At 37.7% G+C, this 21,734-nt stretch overlaps 1 protein-coding gene and 1 long non-coding RNA gene across 4 annotated transcripts in view; one reads left to right on the top strand and one right to left on the bottom strand.

Annotated features, from left to right (window-relative positions):
* Positions 1–4,764: 4,764 nt before the first annotated feature.
* The window catches only part of MIB1 (mindbomb E3 ubiquitin protein ligase 1), a 116,406-nt gene continuing 99,436 nt past the window's right edge, over positions 4,765–21,734 (bottom strand). Inside the window, exons 18-21 of one of the 3 annotated variants that reach the window (XM_034762752.1) lie at positions 19,947–20,025; positions 16,920–17,033; positions 15,428–15,528; positions 4,765–9,519 (exon numbers count right to left, since the gene is read on the bottom strand). In XM_034762752.1, coding sequence (XP_034618643.1) covers positions 9,376–9,519; positions 15,428–15,528; positions 16,920–17,033; positions 19,947–20,025 — 438 coding nt within the window. In that variant the 3' untranslated portion in view covers positions 4,765–9,375. Of the gene's footprint in view, positions 9,520–12,471; positions 13,223–15,427; positions 15,529–16,919; positions 17,034–19,946; positions 20,026–21,734 lie in introns of those variants that run through there. The other 2 variants (XM_034762753.1, XM_034762754.1) reach the window with 2 other exon arrangements.
* On the top strand, positions 17,791–21,691 carry LOC117873403. The gene is made up of 3 exons (XR_004644714.1): positions 17,791–17,989; positions 20,398–20,525; positions 21,107–21,691. It is a non-coding gene; the product is annotated as an uncharacterized LOC117873403 (long non-coding RNA).

The following is a 21,734-nucleotide window of genomic DNA, read 5'->3' as shown; positions in this document are numbered from 1 at the left end:
AGAGAAGGCGAGGAAGAAAAAAGAAAATGGTGCAGCTCCCAGAGTTCTCAAGATACGGAGGCCCTCTCTCAACTCACTGCACACAAGGAAGAATCTCAAGTGGATGTCTGTACCAAACTGAAAAACTCTCACGATTAAACAGACTCACGCACCTTTTTGAGAAATGACTTTGGAGTAAATTTTGGGAAATTCTCCTGCTAGCCTTGTCGTCTGGTCTGCTTGACCTCTTTCTACGGGGTAGAGTGGTGCAAATGATAAAAGCATTCACTTGAAACAACTGTTTCCAGGGGCCTTTCATGCCCAAAGAGACCTTGAGAATTTGGACAGTACCTTCCACTGACTAGGCTGATACGGTTCAAAGCATGTTTAACCATTAGCAGTGTCACTATAGAGTTAGAGGGGTAGAGGGAAATATTAATCAAGTCTAGGCTTCTATGAAGTTTTGGGATACTCTGGGACGTACAGGACACTAATGCAGGAGAAGCAGAAATCAAGTGTTCCCATCTCCTATCCACTGGACAGTCTCATTTGAATCTTATCTGCTACAACTTCTTGCTTCTGAAAACAAATCTGCAAGACTAAATGAATATTTTAAGCTACAGCTAAAGGTAAACACTCCATTGGAACTTTGCCCTAATCAATAGTAGCAATGTGCATGTCACATGGGAGTCAAAGGATAGACTATGGCTGCTTACTAGTCAGCAAATAAGTTAATTATACTTGCTCCAGCTTGGAGAATGGGACAAGTGAAGGTCCAGTCCGCCCATATTAATGCAATCATCATTATCCTTATACTTTGTTTGCTTTGTGATTATGACACAAAGATCTAAGGTTCTTGTCACAGTGGAGCGGTGTTACTGACCCCTGGTGGCAGAAACACATTAGTACAGTCCAAAATGTGTGCAATTTTCACCTAGAAAACAGGTTCAGGTTTTAATTCAAGTTGACTGTCATCTCTTGCAGAATATCGGGCTTTTATTACAAAAGGAAATCCTCCAAAACAGGCAATTTCCGCACACAATGCTGTGATGTCCAAGGACATGGTACATCCTCGTAAGTGGATTTTCCCAGTCTTGGATAGATTAGCACAAATTAAATGTCACACTGATCTGGTTACGACAGGAACAGCAAATTAAGTTTAAATGAATTCACATCACTATAAGAAGTAGTTGCATTAAGTATGCAATGGTAGAACAGTGACATTTTTTGTAGCAATTCTGAACTGTTACTTTCTCAGCTAGCATTTTGCTCTTGATTTTTAAAGTACCTTAAAACGTTTAAGTAAACGACAGTGGTTTCAGAACTAAAAAAAATTGCTTTTCTAAAAATTAAAAACAAATTTAGGATTAAAGACAGATTTTTTCAAAGCCACTTGGGACCTTTGGACACATACTGCATCTAAATCCTACACAGCTTTGAAAATCTCAGCCAAAAATCTTTTAACATTAGCAAAACTACAAAGATGCTTTATTCTTAGAACATACAAGAATCCCCAAGTCTAAGCTACCTCATTGGCTTGAACAGAGTGTGATGACAAGATTCTCTCCCCCCCACACACACACGTATTCTTCAGAACCTGTTGATTCTTGCTTTTAAGTAAGATCTTTCAGTTTATGCCCAGGTATGACTGTAAACTGAGTGACTATGATCTTTTTCTCAAAAAGATTTTAAAAAACCCTTCATCCCCAACAGATACCAAAATATGTACCACATCTTCCATTCTAATACAAAACTTTAACAGTGACCTCACATGCTTTTATATCAGTTATATCAACAGTTTAGTACATCTGACTGTCACATACTCTATGACACTCCTGAGGTCACTGTCAAAGTTCTCCATTAGAGTGCAAATTTGAGATACATATTGCTTTTTGTATCTGTTGGCAGCAAAAACCTTCTGGAATGTGTTATCAACAGTGTTGTACCCAATATAAGGGTGAATTGTCATGACAAATCCCAAAGGGACCTAGTCTCTTTGTGGATGGAGCACCTTCCAGATTGATCTCACAGGATACCAGAATAACCTTTTGCAAGGTTTCATTGGTCATTTTCACCTCAGCAGCTGAGAAACTCTTGACCATTTTGGCTACAAGGACAACTGATCAGATTGTCACAGTGGTCCGCTAATACAAAGGTGGAAAGGAATGCACAAATCTTTCCACCGATTTCCATTCTTTTAAGGTTTTGAGTGCACGGGTATGTACTGTCACAACTTTAACTGCCACTAAACTGGTTTTTGGTTGCTAATTACCTAGGGTTTTGTTTTGTTTATTTTCTAATATGGCTTTGGTATACCTCAATGAATAGCTTCCCAGAGTCAGAAAGGGGAACTATGCTTGCCTGTGAATCAGAGGGAGAAACTATGTTGCTGATGCGGATCCTATTTCAACCTTCATGAAGAACACGATGCAATGACCACCGTAAATGCTGTATAAATTTTAAACAGGGATAAAATGTTATTGAAAGTCCACCAAGATCAACCCTCCATTTTTGCTAACTTGTCAGCTGGAAGCAACCACTATGAAGGAGTTTGTCTCATTATTTACCTCCCAAAATACCCGGTAGCCTCTCATAAACTTCCAGAAATTTGATATAGCCAGGAGTGTCTGCATTATATAGGCAGGTCTATAACATGGGCATAGGTCTGAGTTGATCAATTGGCAGGAGTATGAATGTGATCACCCTTAAAAGTGCTAAAACTGTGCAAGCTCATCTATGATAATCAAATGGGAGAACATATGCAAATTCTACTACCTCTGTGCAGTAAGTGTGCGAAGATCTACAAAAATTTGCACTTACACACAGATTTAAAATATGAAGAACACGATCAAGCCTTTTATTTCTCATGTATATGGCACATGCTAAAGAAACTCAGGATAAGATATACCAAACCAAATAGTTACTTATTTGAATATGTTATTCTAGTGGGTTCCAAGTCAATTTCAGTCACTCAATGTTTTTCATGTTGCTGTAAATGCACTGTTCAATGGTATATTTAAACAATTCTGGTTCTTTAAAACACAAAGTTTGGACAAGGAGCTTTCTTCCTATTATAGAGCCATAGTGCCTAGCCTTCTTTATGATGTGAAATTCTAAAGCCCAGAAAAGATACCAAACATTTGCTCAGATTATATTCTCAAAGTATTTTACATTTTTAACTCTTTGTTGGGATTTAATGCCATTACGATTTCTGATTTTCAAGAAAGCTGTAATTAAATGAACAGAAATGAGCTGCCTCTCCCTTTCTAATACCCTCTAACAACCTCTAATAGATGTTAGTTCAGTGCAATAAGTTTAAGTCAAAGCTTATTTAAAAAAAAGTCAGAATCAGACTCATTATATAATAAGTTTTATTAACAATACGGTACATTAGCATTTGTTTTGAAAAGCTTAGGCCTTGCTAAGCAGTTTTAATCAATTCAATTATGTAAAGCTATTTGCAGTACAGAAATCAACTACATTCACACGCAACTTGAATTTAATCCAGTCAACAGTCATGTCAAATCTACAATTTACCAAAAATACAAAGTTGATTTTCTAATAAAAGCAAAAAATGTTGTTGTGGTTCAGTAAAACCCATTTTCTACTACAGAGTAAGTTGCACCCATAACTAAATGTGGGACAAAGAAAATACTTTCTAGAAGCCCAGAGTAAGACTTACACTTTCGTAACTATGAAATGCCATGCAGACTTCTTGTTTATAAAAAGATTTGCTAGGTCCGAATCAGTAAATAGAAGCTAATTTTTGCTAGAAGTTGGTCTATAAAATGATTCTCCTTTTATACTAAAAATGTCATTATGTAGAATTTTCTATCCACCTTCTCTCCCAAATGCTATTTGTCTGATTTGGAATACCGTCCTCAGGCTCCTATCACAATTGCTCTATTGGTGTAGTTATCATAAACAAGACTTACCAAAAGCATAACAAAAGTTAAATCTGCTAACTTTCCTTTAACAGAAAGACAAATAAATGGTGTAAATGCAACACATATGCTACATATACATTTATGCTGCACAAACCCAGTTTGTAGATTCATATGTACGTCTATTCTGTAAAGGATCTATGGCTGCTGCCAATTCAATTGTTCTATCAAGGCACTACACAACCATTAAACCTCTAATATTCTCCAAGATGCACTGAAGAACATTTATGAATGTGTTTAAGTTGTTAAAAAGCCCTGAGTCAGAACTTTCATACTTACTGCAACTATAGCTATAATAATGGCACACAATAAAACTTTATAGACAACAGTATTTTACTCTGTGAACAAAACACATTCTGTATTGTAAAAGGAAAATAGTATATGAATTCCAGCAACTTAGGGAAGGGAAACAGGAATGTACAGTACTATGGGGAATGATACATTCCTCCTGTACATCATTTATACAGTCAGCAATAATCCTTAATGTCACACCTAGTCAGGCACCAAAACTGATGTATCAAAACTAAATTGTAGTGTTTAAGAAAACTCCCGCTCCTTTCCAAAGGTAAAGAGCAATTACTGTAGAACTGAACACTTGGACAGAAAAAAGGCAGTTACTAAAAGTAACATTGTAGTGGTCTGTAAGAACTTCCGTCTCTGATCTATTCAACACAAGTTATGGTCCAGGCTCTACACAATTCACCAGCAACTATTAACAGAGCAAAATGTAACTTTTTACATTTGCAATATTGTTGAAAAGCTCAGAGAGATCGAATAACTCAAAGCAACTTTCTCAAACAATTTAGTGTTTACACTAGCCACAAATTGTAAGTAATACTGCTATAAATAAATAGGCATACCTTAGTAAAACTCCATCTCTAGATAATATCTACACAGTATCAGTGAATATTCTTATCACAACATAAAGACAAGATCAAATCAGATTCTTTTTAAAAAGCTAGTTTCACAAGTCTGTAGAACTAGATTGAAAACATTTTTAAGACTATGTTAACAAGGCACTCAAAACTTTTCTATATTCCAATTTGGCTCAAGTTTATAGTTAAACTAGTTTTTGAAGGAATTTTCACATTTACAAAGTAACTTGTGTTTATTACCTTTCCAGTTTAATTTTTTTTTTTTGGTACCCATTTTTTCTTAAATGGGAATTTGTCCTAAACTAATCTAGAACTACTTAACTAGTATTTTAACAAAAAAAAAAAAAAAAAAAAAAAAGGAAAGCACATAGCTGTGACTCAAATCCTGCAAAGTGCCAAATGCCTTGAATGTAGAGCAGGAGATATTGAATATCTTTAAGTAATGGGCCTGAAAAGTCATGGTACATTATTGGGAGGAAAAAATAGCTGGAAAGTTAAGTGATTAAGTTCTGACATCTTTAAACTATCTAGCTTACTGTACAGACCCCTCAAATTTAAAATTAAGGTCTATTCATAGTTCCTTTACAATACTATTGTGTATAGCAGCCATCTCTAATTTAATCTTACTGATTACCAAACAGAAAGGAAAGATGTTCAAGCAAACTTTTGAGCATACTTTGCACCCAAATAATAAACTATAATGTAGCTACCTTCTTGACTGTATGTCAAGAAATAAGTCATTGAAGAAGCTCCTCCAACCAATTCCATTCCCAAACAACTTTTAATATTGGGGAATTGTTCTAACAAAAGTGATATCTGCAATTCTCAAAAATGTATATTAAATCTAATTGTCTATTTACTGATTCTTTATCAAGTATTTGTTCCCTGTTTCAGTAAAATCCGTACAGTGATTCACTCACAGACATACACTGACCCATGCTCATCTTTCCCTACTTGCTATGATCCCCACCTATCTTCTGAGCCTATTATCCCCCCTCCGCCCCGTTTTAAAACAAAGGTATCCAATAGAAATATGCAAGCCTTTCAGACAATATCAGGCTGCAGACATACTGTTGCTAAGTGACGTGAATATACTGTATAAATATGGTCTGATACAGCTGGTTTCTTCAAAGCTACCTAAATCTTTAGCTTTAACATACATTACAATCTGAAGAGACAGTGTACAAGTCTAAAGATCTATTTACATATGCTACAATGTTTTGGCAAACATTTCTTAAAATCAATTACAAATCATTTTGAAAGTACTAGATCTGACTTCATAATGTCAATTGGGATAAAACTCTCACCTGTAAACAAAATGCCAATACTAGCACCTTAAACAATAAGCGCTACAAAGTTAAACTGCTTAATTACTTCATTTAAAAAGTAGTTGTCTAATTAAACTATTTGGCTTGAATCTGTGATAATACCGTTACATTTCTGACATGGAATCATGCATGCAACACTGCTCAACCAAGTTGAATACAAAAAAAGAAATGTATAATGAGAGGTCTGTATGTGTTGCTGGGGACAAACCAGGGACCATGGTGTGGAAAGGACAGCTCTTGGAGCTGTGTGTGTGTGTGGGCCCACACACACACAATCTATGGCTATCTTATAGCAGCTATAGTTTTGTAGCTGAGGAACTGTTGAAAAATATAAAGCAAACAGTGAACTGAACTCCTCTATCACAGGCACACCTGGCCTCTGACTGAACTCTTCTATCACCTGACATCTGTGCTCCCCACAGATGAAGTACGCTCAGCATTGCTACCCTGGATGCCTTAATTTAGTCCTTTAGGAAAATACTTAATGCCCTGTAAAATTTGGTTCAAGTATCGGTTGCATCATCAGATGGTAACATTTGATCAAATTAATTCAGACAACCTGAAAAGATCAGGCACATAAGACATGATAGAGGGTGAAATCCTGGTCCCATTGAAATGAACACCCACTGACTTTAGTAGAGACAAGATTTAATTCGGACTATTTAAACAGCTGAAAATTGCATGAAAAAATAGGATCTTACCATTGGCTTGTTCCAAAGCTGAATGTTCAAAAATGTGTCTGCCCTGGATTAAAAACCACGTCACAGACCTGATCCGAGAGAATGAAATTCATAGCGAGGGGTCCAATGTCATGCCATATTAGAGAGAACCAGTTCTTTTGGAGAACGGTTGACAGGGGGACATGAAGCCAAAGGGTCCTACTGTGCAACACCAGCCACAGAAGCCAGGTGACCCTTATGTCAAGCAAGGAAAAATCTGCAGTGGATGCGGAATGGGCTAACAAATCATTTCCCCAAAAACATGGGAAAATCGTACCAGAATTATTCTGATTACACAAGAACACAGAATGTAAGAATTCTCCCAATTCTCTCAGACTGGAATTCAAAAACCTCAGCTAACCAGGCTGCAACTCCAAAAGTATATAAAATTCCTAGAGCTAAAGCAATTAAACCAATTGTGGGACTGCTAAACTGAGGACAAGATTTACTAACAACCAAAGATTTTATATAGAAGCTACTGGGATCTGCCTGTTTCAGAATAGGGACTCAAAGCACCAAGCAAAGCCGAAAGCTATGTAAATGACCAAACACAGAGTGAGATATATATGACTGCTGGAACATCAGAACAAAGAATACTGGATTGGATTGTTCAAAACCAAGTTAAAAAGAGCAAGGAACATTTACCTGTTGGAGCAGAAATTTTGGGGCATAGATTGTTTTGTCAGCTAATGCATTATGTACCATACAGGTGTTCTAACTGCATGATCAATCCTTAAAAAGCATTGGTAATTTCTTCTGAGATTTTGGCTGAAGTCTGCAGAATTCCAAAAATCAACACAAGCTTATCACAAACTTCAGAAGACTGTGCATTGTGTAAGCATGTGATTTTCCAAGTGAAGAATGCAGACTATGAATCACTTCATTCTCATCTTGATCCTCCCCAGACCAATTCCCACTTTCATGTCCCTGCTACGTGTAACAGGAGTTAAATGAAGGAGACCAGTGTTATCTGCAAATAAGGCACCTAACTGAATCCATTGTGTATTTCACAATCCTTGAAAGAAATTGTCCAAATCAGGGCTAAAAGACAGCAAGCACTGATTTCGTATTCTACTCAATCAGTAATTCAGGTAACTGCTCACTCAATTGCTTTTATATGCCATCATTTGGCTGTAAGAGCTTTGAATTTAACTCCTTTCCTGAAATCCCGACTACGGTCCCACCACCAAATCCCGAAGAACATTTGGATTGTGCTCTTACTTATGTTTTAGAGCTGCTGGTAGTAGTCAAAAAGCCAAGAGTATCTATAAGTGCAATACAAATCCTAGCTAACTCCAACAACCAGTTTCAAGTAGCATATCCATGTGTCAGGAAACCCACAGACTTATCATCACTTCTTGCTTAATATTAGCTATTAAATGGTCTCTGCTGGGCTCTGAGATTAATACCCCCATTGAGATGAACGGGCAATATATAGTTTACCTCCGTTGCTGTTGATAATTCTTCTGTAAGACTGGCTTAATAGACCACACTGATTTATGTAAAAAATGCACAGACCACAACAGAAAAGATGATTTAAAGCTGCTTTCTACAAAATTCAAAGGAAAAATATACCAACCAGTTTCCTTAGATCATGAGACCCATAATTTCCCTACTCTCTGGTTATACACTTGTTCCCCAAATATTTTAATCAATCAACTACACTCTTTAGGTGTGAAATTGATAACTGATCTACACTTTATTTTTTAAATACCTTGTAAAGAAAAACAATCAGTACTCTCCTCTCACAATTCTATATATTAGTTGGGTTTTTTTTGTCAACAGGATTAAGAAGTTCCTTATTTAGTTTAATTTGATCTTGTCAGACTGACATACAGTTTTGGGGGCATACCATTCCTAAAACAAATTTGTGTTTCTTTCCACTGACATTCTCCTCTAAATCCACACTGAGCATATAGGGCACATTACAGTCAAAGTTATCCATGTAGTTATATTTTGATGTCATCTTATGGGAACTGTATGGTACCGAATACTACTTGGATATATTGTGCTAATTTTGCATTACTGTAACTTTCAAGACAATAGTACTATGAGGCATAACTTTCTGTCATTTGACAATTGAGTATATGCTGAACACAGCTGAAGAGGTGTCAAACTTGAGCTAAAAAAAATAAATATTTGAAAGCAACTGGCAGTACAAAATCTACATCACTTGATGGCTGATATTAAAGTCCATACGTACATATAAAAACTTTAAAGATACCAAAACAGAAAATCATGATTGTCCCTTTACACTTGGTGCTTTAAGGGGGTGAGGGGAAAAGACTGCTTTATTAATTTAGCCTTATCTTAGCTATCTCTTGATAGTACAACTAAAAGTTGACTGTTCAAATACTGTTTTCTTTTCTGATGTGTTTAGTCTTTAAGCAATTACAATGTAGCACATATGCACTGCAGTATTAGAAATGTTTTCATTAGAACCTTCAAGTGCCTTTCAAACTTACAGAGATTTGATGACCAAAATGTACTGACAATTTGATAAGCTAACAGAAGACACTTGTTTTATTGTTTAATACAAAAGGATTCTTCGTTCTATAGCCTTGCGGCATATAGGGCATTCACTCATTCGGTCTCCACAAAGCTGACATGTTCCATGGCCACAGAGAAAGATCATATTCTTCAGACGATCCAAACAAACAGGGCACATGGTCTGTAAAAGATTTTGACAAGTTAGGTAGTGGACAGCAATGGTGAGAAAAAAGTATCAAGTATGCATTCTATTAACTGTAGAAAATTTAATATATGCAACTGTTGAGTGAACAGAGATCACTGCGATAGAGAAACCAAGCCACAGAACGACAATAACCTACCTTTAGACAGTAAATACAAAATAGTAAATTCACTATTTCATTTAATCCTCAGTATAAATTATTTGTTTTATGAAGGAACAACAACTGAGTTTTTTAAACTCCTTCTCCACAAAATAAGAAAACCAACCCCACAGTAGCTTTCTACACAAATCTGATGGCATCATTTAAGTTCATAGCAGAGTAAATATGCAATTTTCAGCTGCATCCCCCTTTGGTTTCCTTTATACAATTTTAAGGAAACAGGGAAATCTATGAAGCACAGACATTTGTGTATGTAATTCAATGAACAAATTATTTACCACCCATGCCTCAAATTTCTACCTACTCATTTACCTACCTCTCTCTCTCTCACACCCACACAAACACACACACTCTCCCTTACCCCCCGCCAAGCACCTCATGGACTCAGAAATAGTATGAATCTGGTTTTGCTTTTTTTAAAATAGTTAACAGTCCCAACATACATGCTAAACACCACTGATGTGAAGTGACTTTCAATTTTCCTCTGGGAAGTAATTTGCTCACTGATTTGGAATCCTAAGTAACTCAATATTTTCAGAAGCTTTACCAACAACATTTAAGATACCATCTTTCTGAAGAAAAGTAACTGGTGTATTCCACTATATGCTTTAATTCTGTACTTTCAATGTTACTTGTAAAGGAATAATCATTACTTGCATAGGACCATATCCTGCACGTGTTCTGTTTTTTAGAAATCCAGATAACATCTATGAAAATTTAATGTTTCAATGGAGGGCTGCTCAACTTATCTGAGCCTTTTACCCCAATTCAGATCCGCACAGCAACCCTTTAAAACCAGTTTTTACTATTAAACATAAAGTGAGACCAATACCCAAAAGGATCTCTTACAACTGTTCACCATGAAAGTTTGTCCCTTAAGAGAACCATCCTTGACTGTGCCTGCAGGGTCCTCCACCTACATCATATGCAAAAATTCAACTACAAGGCACATGTTTGTTCCTTCACCATAATCACATTGAAGTTTCACTTATAAATGGTTTATAAAGGGGTAATACATAAATAGATTTTTAATAATCAGTTGTTACAGACTGTTAGATCAACAGGTTGCTTATAACCACAACTTATATCTACTGAGGAGTTTCTACTCATTCTTAAACTGACATCTATAGTGTGCTTATAACCACCCAAGACACATACGAATGTCTGTAACATGCTTATAACTGAAAAAAATAGTGTAAACCCTCTATAAACCATGTATAATTGGACCCTTATTAACAGTAGCCCATAAATACAAATTTATTTCACTATCACCTTGCACTTGTGCACTGTTTTTTCTGATCTACTTTTTAAATCACTGCAGGTTTACCAAAGTAGTGTTACACCAGGGCAAGGTGTACATATCCACAGCAGTGTCCACACAATAAAATGTAAAATTTTAGGCAGGCCTTCTATGGAATCAATTAAATGCAGGGACAAACATTCTTTAGTATAGTCCTGGTTATCATGGCTCATCACCTCCACATGTTTACACAGAGTTTAAAATCAGAATTTGTCCAATTATCTCTTATTTCAATCTCTGTGAAATCAGCATAGCTAAGGAGCTGCCAGAAGGTATCTAAATCTACACTGCAGTAAGAGACCAGTGGCATAGCCATGACTGGCCTGGGTCAGTGGATTCAGACTCGCTGGGCTAAAAATTACAGTGTAGGGCTCAGGCTGGAACCCAGGCTCTGAAACCCTCTGGTAGGTCTCAGAGCCCAGGTTCCAGCCCGAACCCAAACATCTAATTGCACTTTTTAGCCCTGCAGCCCCAGCCTGGTGCGCTCTGAGACCTGAGCTCTGAGATTCATGACAGAGGTTTTTTATTGCAGTGTAGACACACCCACTGCCAGATAAGACCTTGAACTTTTTGAATGAATTTGCAAATATAAAAAATTATACATTCTCAACAAGCATATTTCATGTTCAAATGTTGTCAGGGCGAGTATGGCATCACCATATCTATTCATGATTTTCAATAACTTAAAATTTATGTAATTATCTTCCACTAAAGCACTGCAAGGAACTGATTGTAAATCAGTCCATCCACCCCCTTCCACACTGAAGCCAAATCCTCACCTGGTACAGCTAAGTATCATCCTTATAATTCATAGTATCATAAAGTCCAAAGTATGGGGAAATTCTTCATTAATTACTTATTAACATTAAATAGCTTTCCTAGGGTGCATGTACATAATTTAATAGTCCTAAAGTATCCCTTTTAGAAGGGATACAAGGTATAAACCCTAATCTCATCCTGCAAGAACAGAATTCAAGTCCTCTCCACTGTATGTTCTTTACCCCTATAGTTTGCTTTGGGGTCTGACTATATATCTTACAATTAGAATAAAAAAATCTGTTTCTCTCCAATATACTACAGAGTAATTTGGAAACGTATATGTACATCATAGGACACTGTAAAAGTGTATTCTGCCTAAGCAATGCAGGCAAAAATGTTGTTTTATTTTGTTTACTCATTTTATTGCAGCACACAATTTAGAAGAAATTCCCTGGTGGTATCTCAAACTCAGACAATAGGTCTTTCTTCAATTGTATGGAGGCATGAGCAGATCGTCCAGATTCTTCCTGCTTATCATAAAAACGGTGAATATTTATTTGTAGAGACCAGTTTCATTTTTCAATGTCATACATGTTTTAGTTTATTTACCTTCACATGGCAGCAGCTTTAAGTAACTTTGCACAGAACGATCAACCTACCTGCCTGCTCTCCAATTGTACTCTAGTTACATGACTATCAGTGCCTTACACCCTGCTTTTGTAAGAAGAAGAACAGCAAATAAATGGTAGATATTTTGACTATACTTTTAATTTGGCCTCCTGCTTTAGTGCCAAAATTTGACGTCTATTAACCTCAACCCTATATGAATAAATTAGCTGGAGATCTTTTGAGGGGAAACAAATGAAAATTCTGTGCCTAGAGAAAGTATTTGATTTCTTTTTATATATTATGTATTCTTGCTTCTGAAACACCACCATAAAGGCACCCAGTCAGTTCTAATCAGTTTTAATCCACAGAGTTAAGATAGTATGGAAAGGTCTTGGCAATAACATGAGATTATCACTGGGGTATGATATTGCAAATAAGTCAATTTTAGCAGCATATTTTAATTTTTGTCTGATATGGGTGCCATATTAGAACCTATAACAATTTTTTATTACTGATAACAGTGTTTCCAGGCACAAGATACAGGTGCACAGTGACATTACAATAACTTTAATTTTAAATAAAAAGAAATGACATACGTATGGTGAAGGAACATATATAAAGTATTTATTACAGACAGATGAGGGTGATTACGTATGAAATGTGGTGGAGGGAACTGCAATCACAGTCAAAGATGGTTCACATTCAGGGAATCCCTGAAGAATGATGTGGTCATCGTGTGGGGATTTTGCTGACATCAGGCCTCGCTTCTGCTTGGCACCAGAAATGGTTTTAAAAGGTTGCTGCACTAATGTATTAGATTATCACTGAAGACATGAGTTGAAACGTAGGTATACCTGCTGAAAAGAACAAATAAGAAATTTTAAGAACACACAAATACTGAATTTCATATTAGAAGTGCAGCTTTAAAGCAGAAAATGAAAAAAATGTTTAAAATGGAACTCTGGATATAACTTCAGGCGCACATTTAAGGTACAACTGAAGAATCTTTTTTTTTTTTTTTAATAAAAAATAGCAATTAACTAGAATCTGCAACTCATTAACCCCTCTCACAACAGTAAACAGAAAAGTCACCTAAAAGACAAATTAAAAGGTTCCAAATGAGACAGGTCAGCCAGTTCCCTGAGAAACAAAATAGAATTTCAGACAAGCTAGATTTCAAGCAGAATCATTTCAACAAAATAACTACTTGACATGGCAGTCAATTAAGAGATGGTCAAAAACAAGCAGCCATATACATCCTGCTGAGGGGCAAAGAGAATAGTCAAGTGACTATATTTGAAAATCAGCCTAAAAATAGAGTACTGGATAGTAACTGCACTGCAAAAATCCAGGCAATAGAGAATAGTAAAAAATAATTTTTGTTAAACACTGTTAACTTTTTGACCAGAAAGGTAGAAAATGAAACCAACAAAATAGCCTCAAATGTTATAGGTAAGAAAGAACTATAGTTTGTTTTAGTCTACCTGTCCTTATACAGGCACAGATTAGGTTGGAAACTGCTTTGAGTTGAACATAAAGATTTTCAATAATGGGGTCTCAGCCAGTTGCCGGGGTGAGGGTAACAATTATTGATAGATGTTAACCTCAGAGGCAAAGCTGACAGTACATCAGGTCTCAAATTTTCAAAGGCATTTACAGATGTGGCCCAGAACTAGGTGATTCAAAAGCTTCTCTCTGAACTTTCAGGTAGGTCTGTGACAGACAGCCAGGGCTGTCTGGATTAGCTCAGATACCAGCCATCTTTGAAGCACTATACACTACTCTACATCCACAAGAGATAAAAAGACAATTTAAATGTGAATTAAGTTCTCATCAGTCTCTTTTATTAATCAAAACATTTCAACTGTGACAAATGTAGGACAGTACCCCTTTAAAGGTAAATCTCCACTGCACCTGAGCATGCTTCCTAGCGAAGGTATACAGATATGTGCTAGCTCTGTTTGAGCTGGCATGCCAAAAATTGCAGTATAGCTGAAGGTAGCATTGGGCAATGGTTCAGGACAGATAATGTTGCATGAGCCCAGCAGACAAGAAAAAAAAAAAACAATTTTTGGGAGGGACTTTAAAGGGAGAGAAAGGGGACAAATTTAATAATTCACCACACAAAACGTTTGTCCTCCATGTTAATAAGTATTTAATCTATTCTGTACAAATTATTAGCTCCTAGATTTAAGAGATTTTTGGCTTTTGCATATTCTAGAAGACGTAAAGAAAATAGTTGCTTGTCTGAATCATTTCACATTAAGTAATTTAAAAAACAAGATCAGGGTTGTCTGTAGGTCACTATTTTAGCTTGATCAAGCACTTGCAAAGACATCCATATTCAATTTATCTTTTGAAAGTCTAAACCTATCCAAGATTTTTATAAATTTTCCTTCTTTTCCAAGCACAGAATTAAAAAGCCTTATATTTCAGATATTTTAAAATCTATATAATCACAAATTTAATTATTACTGCATCTAAAAATTATGTATGTAATATTTTACACCTATCAATATTTCATATTGTAGCCATATATAAATAGAATTCTCATTTGAGTGTGCTAATGCATTGGGACTGTACATCCCCCCCTAACTGCCAACTTGCGTTCAAAAGTGGTTTGTTACTGATTAGGCAGGCTCAACTCCTGCATCAGCTCAGTGCATACAGTTCTGTGAAGAAAAATGCCCGAATTTAATGAAGTTCTGTGAAAAAAATCTTCACTGTACATTTTTATGAGGTCAAAAGATAGAGTTAGGATTCATTGCCTCCCTTCATTCCTATATTTATTGTTTGGGTCACATAAGCCCATTCGGTTACACTAAAATAGGTAGGCCAAGAATAGAAATATCAAATATGGCTACTCATTAAGAACACTGTGTGTATAAAAAAGTCAGATAAGTCACAAAAAAAACCTTTTTAGCCACACTAGAGCTCATCTTTACTTCACAGAACAAAAATGGCTTTGATTAACTAATCAAAAATTAAGAACTGAAGAGTTTAAACAGATTTCCCTTATTTTGTTTTGGTATTCAATATAAAGGAACATGTGGCACTTTTACCTGTTCCTTTATGTCTTGTAACTGCTGCTGCAGCTTCTGTACATCTGCATTGACATTGGTGTTGTCCTTGTCTTTCTGTAAAACTGGAATGTTTCCACTTGCTATAATGCAGAAGAGAGTAATATTAAAAGCCTAGAACATGTTATGCAGCACTTACAACAAAGAATAATTATACTTTTGTCCGCTAATCACAAAAATACTATTTCCATTTATCTGAATTATTGAAGCATTACTTCTAGCAAATATATTTTGATAACCAAATTATATTTATTATGACTCACTAGAATTCCATTCCTGAACTAAAAGAATTTACTGGGAAGCTATAACTACATCAGTTTTTGACAAATATTTCCATCACTGTGACTGTTAAAATGCTAGCAGCTACCTGGAGCCCTGTTTACATGAATGCCTTCATGGTTGCTACCCACCAGTGATGCTGCACTGGTGAAAATTCTTTGGCAAAAAAAACAGTGTAAACACTTCAAGTTATCCACTTTGCTGCATTGTTTGGTAATTAAAGACTGGGACTGAATCAATATTGCTAAAAATATCATGCAAATATTTATCCAAATTGTTGAACAAACTTGGTTTGGCTGTGTTTCCACTTATTTCATGTTCACTTTGTGAATGTTCAGGAACAAGTTTACTGACAGAAACAGCAAGTTTAAAAAGTGGAAAGTTTCAAAAGGGAAATTTTGAATTTTTAAACTTGAATGTTCCTATTGGAAATGCGATTCTGAGTTATGGTCATCCCATCAGGGATCAAATATATCATGTAGCTATTCCAATTTAAATTAACCAACAGCTCAAATTTCAAGTACTGAATGCATACAATGAACCACACACAGACACACACTACAAAAAATTATTCACGTAACTTGAAATAACTCAGAATAATTTAATAAATTCAAGAAAATTATAAACTGTTTAAGAACGAATCAAACAGAAAAAGGCAGAACTCACTGAATAATTCTGATATCACAAATTATTTGGCCAGCTTTATCCTAGACAAAATGTTCTATTTCCCACTTCTTCTGGGGCTCCTCTGATTAGTCAAAGAGGCCAAGATGTCAAGCTAACATTTGTAATTCGTATGGGGCCATGTGCATATGTTTATTTATGTATTTCAATTATATTAACTGGCAATTCTTAGACTTTGTTCCACGTGTCACATAGATATATGGCCACGAAGTTCTGGAAATTAACAAGAAGGGTTCAAATCATCACTGACATATATACACAGTTATGATGTTTCAGCTTCTAGTATCATGCTTCTTGGATATTGAAACAGCCCTTTTCAGACATGGTCTCTGCTACAACAGCATCTACCACTATCCCATATGGTGAGTGACAAACAGTAGATGGAAGGCTGACACAAAACTACTTTCTTTAAAACTTTCCTTCAAACAGATGATGTGAGGGATATATAGTCAACCCCCTTTTTTCAATGAAAGGAGAATGGAAGTATTAGAGAAAAAAGAAAAACACTCACAAATGTCATCAGCGGTATCTTCTGTACCTTTCCCTCCGCAACACAAAATGAAAGGCACTCTCCGCTCAACCACTGCCCGGCACTGCACACACTTCTTCATCAGGCTTGCACAGTCTGGTAAAAGCAGAGGTAATTTACACTCAGTAGCCTGCTAGTCTCTTTATTCTTGCTTCTGCGATTCTATCCACAAATACACATTGTCATTTTATGTAGTGTAATTACACCACCAATGGCTGTTTGCAAAAAATAATGTAAAAATAAGCACAAACCCTATTCAAAAGCTAGTTAGGACCCAAAGAATCCATAAACAATACACTGAATGTGACCTTCAAAAAGCCAAATTGTTTGTCTTTTTTTATTTTAGTGTATTTCGAAAGAATAGGTTTTTTTCTGCAAGCAAACTTACTCTTTCAAGGGCAAGAAATCCACAATTTGGAATAAATACCACTTCATCATTAATTAACTCTATTTTACAATGGTACTGCAGAATTTAAATGCAAGATCATGCACATTTCTGAGATCATCTTTGATAACCATGGTGAGAATTAAGGACAGACTAGCAGCTTTTATTTTTTAATTCAGTTGCTTTAGTACCTTATTAACAGTACTGGAATATTTTTTCTATTTTCCAATTAACCTTTTTTAAAAGCTATACCAAAGAAAGTGTATAAATGGGAGAACACCTACTTTCTCTCGCTATCCAAAAATATCCTTTGTTTCACTTACATCCAATGGGCAAATGGGTGTCAGGAATTTACTAAAAAAAAGATCAAACCCTTCGAAGGGTAAATCTATATCTTTTGCTTGCATTACAGGAGAAAGACTGGAATTCTATGAGAAGAGAACGATGTCACATGATTGCATCGTATTGGGACCCAATGTAAGAGTTGTAAACAGTTCTCAGTGAGTGCTGGGGCACACATTAACCCTCTCACTCAGCAGACTGACTTTCCTTCCTCAAATGCGACAGGAAATAATCTGAAAAAACCTTTCCATGTTTAGAAGCTTCACTTCCTATTACGAAGTAGATATTGGCAACATGCACTTCAATGATCACACCTTTCACCATGGTAATCTATCTTCTTGCTATCCACCTCCTGGGGAATTAACCGAAAGCTCTCTTCCCTCACCCATGCTCTCTCCACTGCACACAATGAAAAGAGTCTGGAGCTGGATGGCTGCGAAGGTAGTGAATATATCAGACCTGAGTCACAGCAAAGCGGTAGAGATAATGCCAGATTTCCGTAGCAAGATCAATTAAGCTCTTGTTTATGGGGAGTAGGGTGACCAGATGTCCCGATTTTATAGGGACAGTCCTGATTTTTCGGTCTTTTTCTTATATAGGCTCCTATTACCCCCCACACCCATCCCGACTTTTCACACACTTGCTGTCTGGTCACCCTAATGGGGAGGACTACCTTCCCTCTCTTATGTATCTCCGTAATGTCAACAAATCAATATTCTATAGCAGAGGTGGGCAAACTACAACCCGCGGGCCACATCTGGCCTGCAGGACCCTCCTGCCTGGTCCCTAAGCTCCTGCCCCAGGAGGCTAGCCCCCGGCCCCTCCCCTGCTGTTCCCCCTTCCCCACAGCCTCAGCTCACCCCACCACCGGTGCAATTCTCTGGGCGGCAGCGCTGCGAGTTCTTGCCTGATCCGGTGCTCTGTGCTGCATGGTGGCGTGGCTGGCTCCAGCCGGGCGGCGCGGCTGCCTGTCCTGCTGCTCTAGGCAGCGCGGCTGTAACGCCGTCAGCCTCTGGTGCTCCATGCAGCTCAGTAAGGGGGAGGGAGCGGGGGAGTTGGATAGAAGACAGGGGAGTTCAGGGTGGTGGTCAGGGGGCGGGGAACGGGGGTTGAATGGGGGAGGCTCCCCAGGTGGCAATCAGGAAGGAGGGTGGCAGGGAGCAGTCAGGTGCAGGGGTTCCAGGGGCAGTCAGGGAGAAGGGATGGTTGGATGGGGCAGGGATCCCGGGGATGGGGGTGCAGTCAGGAATGAGAGGAGGGGTTGGATGAGGTGGCGGGGGGCAGTCAGAGGCAGGGGTTCCAGGGGCTGTCAGGGGACAGGGAACAGGAGGGGTTGGATGGGACAGGAGTCCCAGGGGGCCGTCAGGGTGTGAGAAGCAGGAGAGGTTGGATAGGGGGCGGGGGCCGGGCCACGCCTGACTGTTTGGGGAGGCACAGCCTCCCCTAACCGGCCCTCCATACAATTTCAGAAACCCGATGCAGCCCTCAAGCCACAAAGCTTGCCTGCCCCTGTTCTATAGACCACTGACCATCAGCAAAGCCTCAGCAAGATGTCCCAGAAATTTTTGAAAGTTCTGGTGACAAAATGATCACTACATCCCTCATCTTACCCTTAACAATCTTAAACAAAGAAGGGACAGTTTCTGGAGGCTCCTTAAGTGTTTTCTATATCCTCATCAGTTGCTGTACCATACATTCACATCAAACAGAGTGATCTGTGTTGCAGCAGATTCTCTTTGCAAACATGCTCCATTCTAAGTCTTTGGGAGAAAAACAGCTCTTGCTGGAATCTTTGTATGTGGTGTTAATGGAAGATTTAGTCATAAATGTCTTTTAAAAAATTGTTTGGTTGCTATACCAACTAAAGTTTAATTATATTTACACTGCTAGATGCCCTCACAAAAGAATCACATGAGTTCTAAAGATCTCAAAAAAATTTAATGCTAATTTATTTACAGAAATGTATAATAGAACTCTCAGACTACCACAACCCAGTCAGAATAAAATAATGCAAGTAGGTGAAATAAATCTGCTCTTTCAATTTTCTAGTTAAACAGCTACAGTTCTGTTATTTGTCTTCCAAATAATTAAACTTTATTACAGGCAGGTGGTTTTATTGCATTCCAAGTAACGTCAAAGCTCTGATTACCAAACCGAAGTCAATTTACTCGAATAGCCTACAATTAAGTCAACATTTTAAAAGAATGTTTAGTGACTATTTTTAACAGACATCTTTTGTTGCACAATCATTTTGAAAGGTATTACCTGCCAAGGCTACTTACTCTCACAAGCACACATGTGACCACAAGGCTGGAAGAGTACTGCTGCTTTCTTGTCTGAACACACCACGCATTCTTCAATCTGCAGAGAAGAACATTAAGGAGTAACATGGGAAAGATTCCTCTCCTTTTTGTATCTATTCCATTTATATCTATTTGCTTACTTCCACCACTTAGCAGGGCAAAGGGAATTTAACAAGCTCTGCTTAGTGCCATGTTAGCTAAGAAAATTTAAACGGGAGATTACCATATCTGTATCCAGAAGTCCTTGCTGGCAATATTTACGCTCTTTGAATTACTGGTTATCTTGGAATTATAAATCACACCAGCTAGGAAAATAAGACCACCAGACTGGTACACACATGTATTTTTCTTGGCTGTACAGTGCTCAATTAATTTAGAAGGACTTTCTGCTGTAATCCAACGTGTTGAGGGTTTCTCAATTTTTCCCAAGGGTGGACCATATCTTAGAGAAATGATCACACGGACCACCCATCTACTGATTCATGAATGCCCGGACCACCACACCTCCCATTCATACAACATCCTTGTGACAACTAGAGGAACTACTTATGCAGAAAAGTAAAGTAATTGGTGTACTTTTTGCTTTCGTAACACAAGTCAGCAATTGGAAAAAAAAAAAAAAGACAGCACCATCTCTCTGCAGACCAGTTTGGGAAACTGGTTTAGTAGAACTAAATTATAATCTGAACTATGAAAAATGTCTATATAATAAAAAATGACTTGCTCCATCAGAGAAGAGGGTCAGTCCTGATTTCAGAGTGGGAGCCAGAGAGTAGAATCTGGGCTACGATGGTCACCAGCTAATCACTGACCTCCTTTGATCTACTCCCAGTGTAGCAAATGGTGGGGTTGTCTGGGTGATGGGGAAGGGCACCCACAGAGACAGCAGGAGGTAGAAGCAAGCTTTTCTGAACCACTCTCTACCATTTTAAAGCCCCTCCCAGCCTCCCTGTTTCCCCCCACCCCTTCAGGCTTACTAGTGGCATGTGTTATCAGTTTGACACTCTGTATGCATGAGGTAGTTTGCTATATGTCATATCGGGGGGGGGGGTAATAGTTATAGCTGTCGGTGGCACACCTTTGGATCTTGAAGCAACTACACAAGCACATAATATAACTGTTTTGTCTTCAATTCACAGGACTACACATCCGGTGGCTGATCCTGGTACCCTGGGCTACATTTCTCTCAACAAAGAGAAAATTAGGAGGGGGATGGGGGGAGATTTGGTTGGTGCTCCCAGCACCACAGAAGTCATGCACCTTTAATGTAAATATAGTGTAAGCCACACTTTGCTGGAAAAGGAGGTTGGATTTACATGGAGGCTAAGACCTTTGTTTGAGGCCTGATGGATGCCTCAGGCAGTGGTCTGCATGGAGTTGGGGCCATGGTACAAGACATTCTTGGTAGGCCTGTATGTTTTAGGATTCTCTGAATTTGAGCACTGAAAAAGTGGAAGACTGCTGACTAGTTTGGGAGGCTGTTGCTCCACCCTTAACATTGCTACCTTTCGGAATCCTTATAATAAAGTTGCAGCCATTTGCCTAAGACAGACAATTCTTGTTTCTGTCCTCATTAGCCCTCTGTCGTTTGCAATGTGCGATATCAGATAAATGCTGCACTCTGCTCTAACCACTGACAAACTAGACGTGAGAGAAACCATGGCAGCTGAGACAGTGTAGTTTGTCGGTACAGTCAGGCTCTTCTTTTCACAAAAAAATCACAACTGCAGAAAGAATAAAATGGGAATATTAAAATTTGTGTTGAGT

This window comes from Trachemys scripta, chromosome 2 (genome assembly GCF_013100865.1).
Source record: "Trachemys scripta elegans isolate TJP31775 chromosome 2, CAS_Tse_1.0, whole genome shotgun sequence".
Taxonomy (NCBI): domain Eukaryota; kingdom Metazoa; phylum Chordata; order Testudines; family Emydidae; genus Trachemys; species Trachemys scripta.
This window is presented reverse-complemented; position numbering and strand designations above follow the sequence as displayed.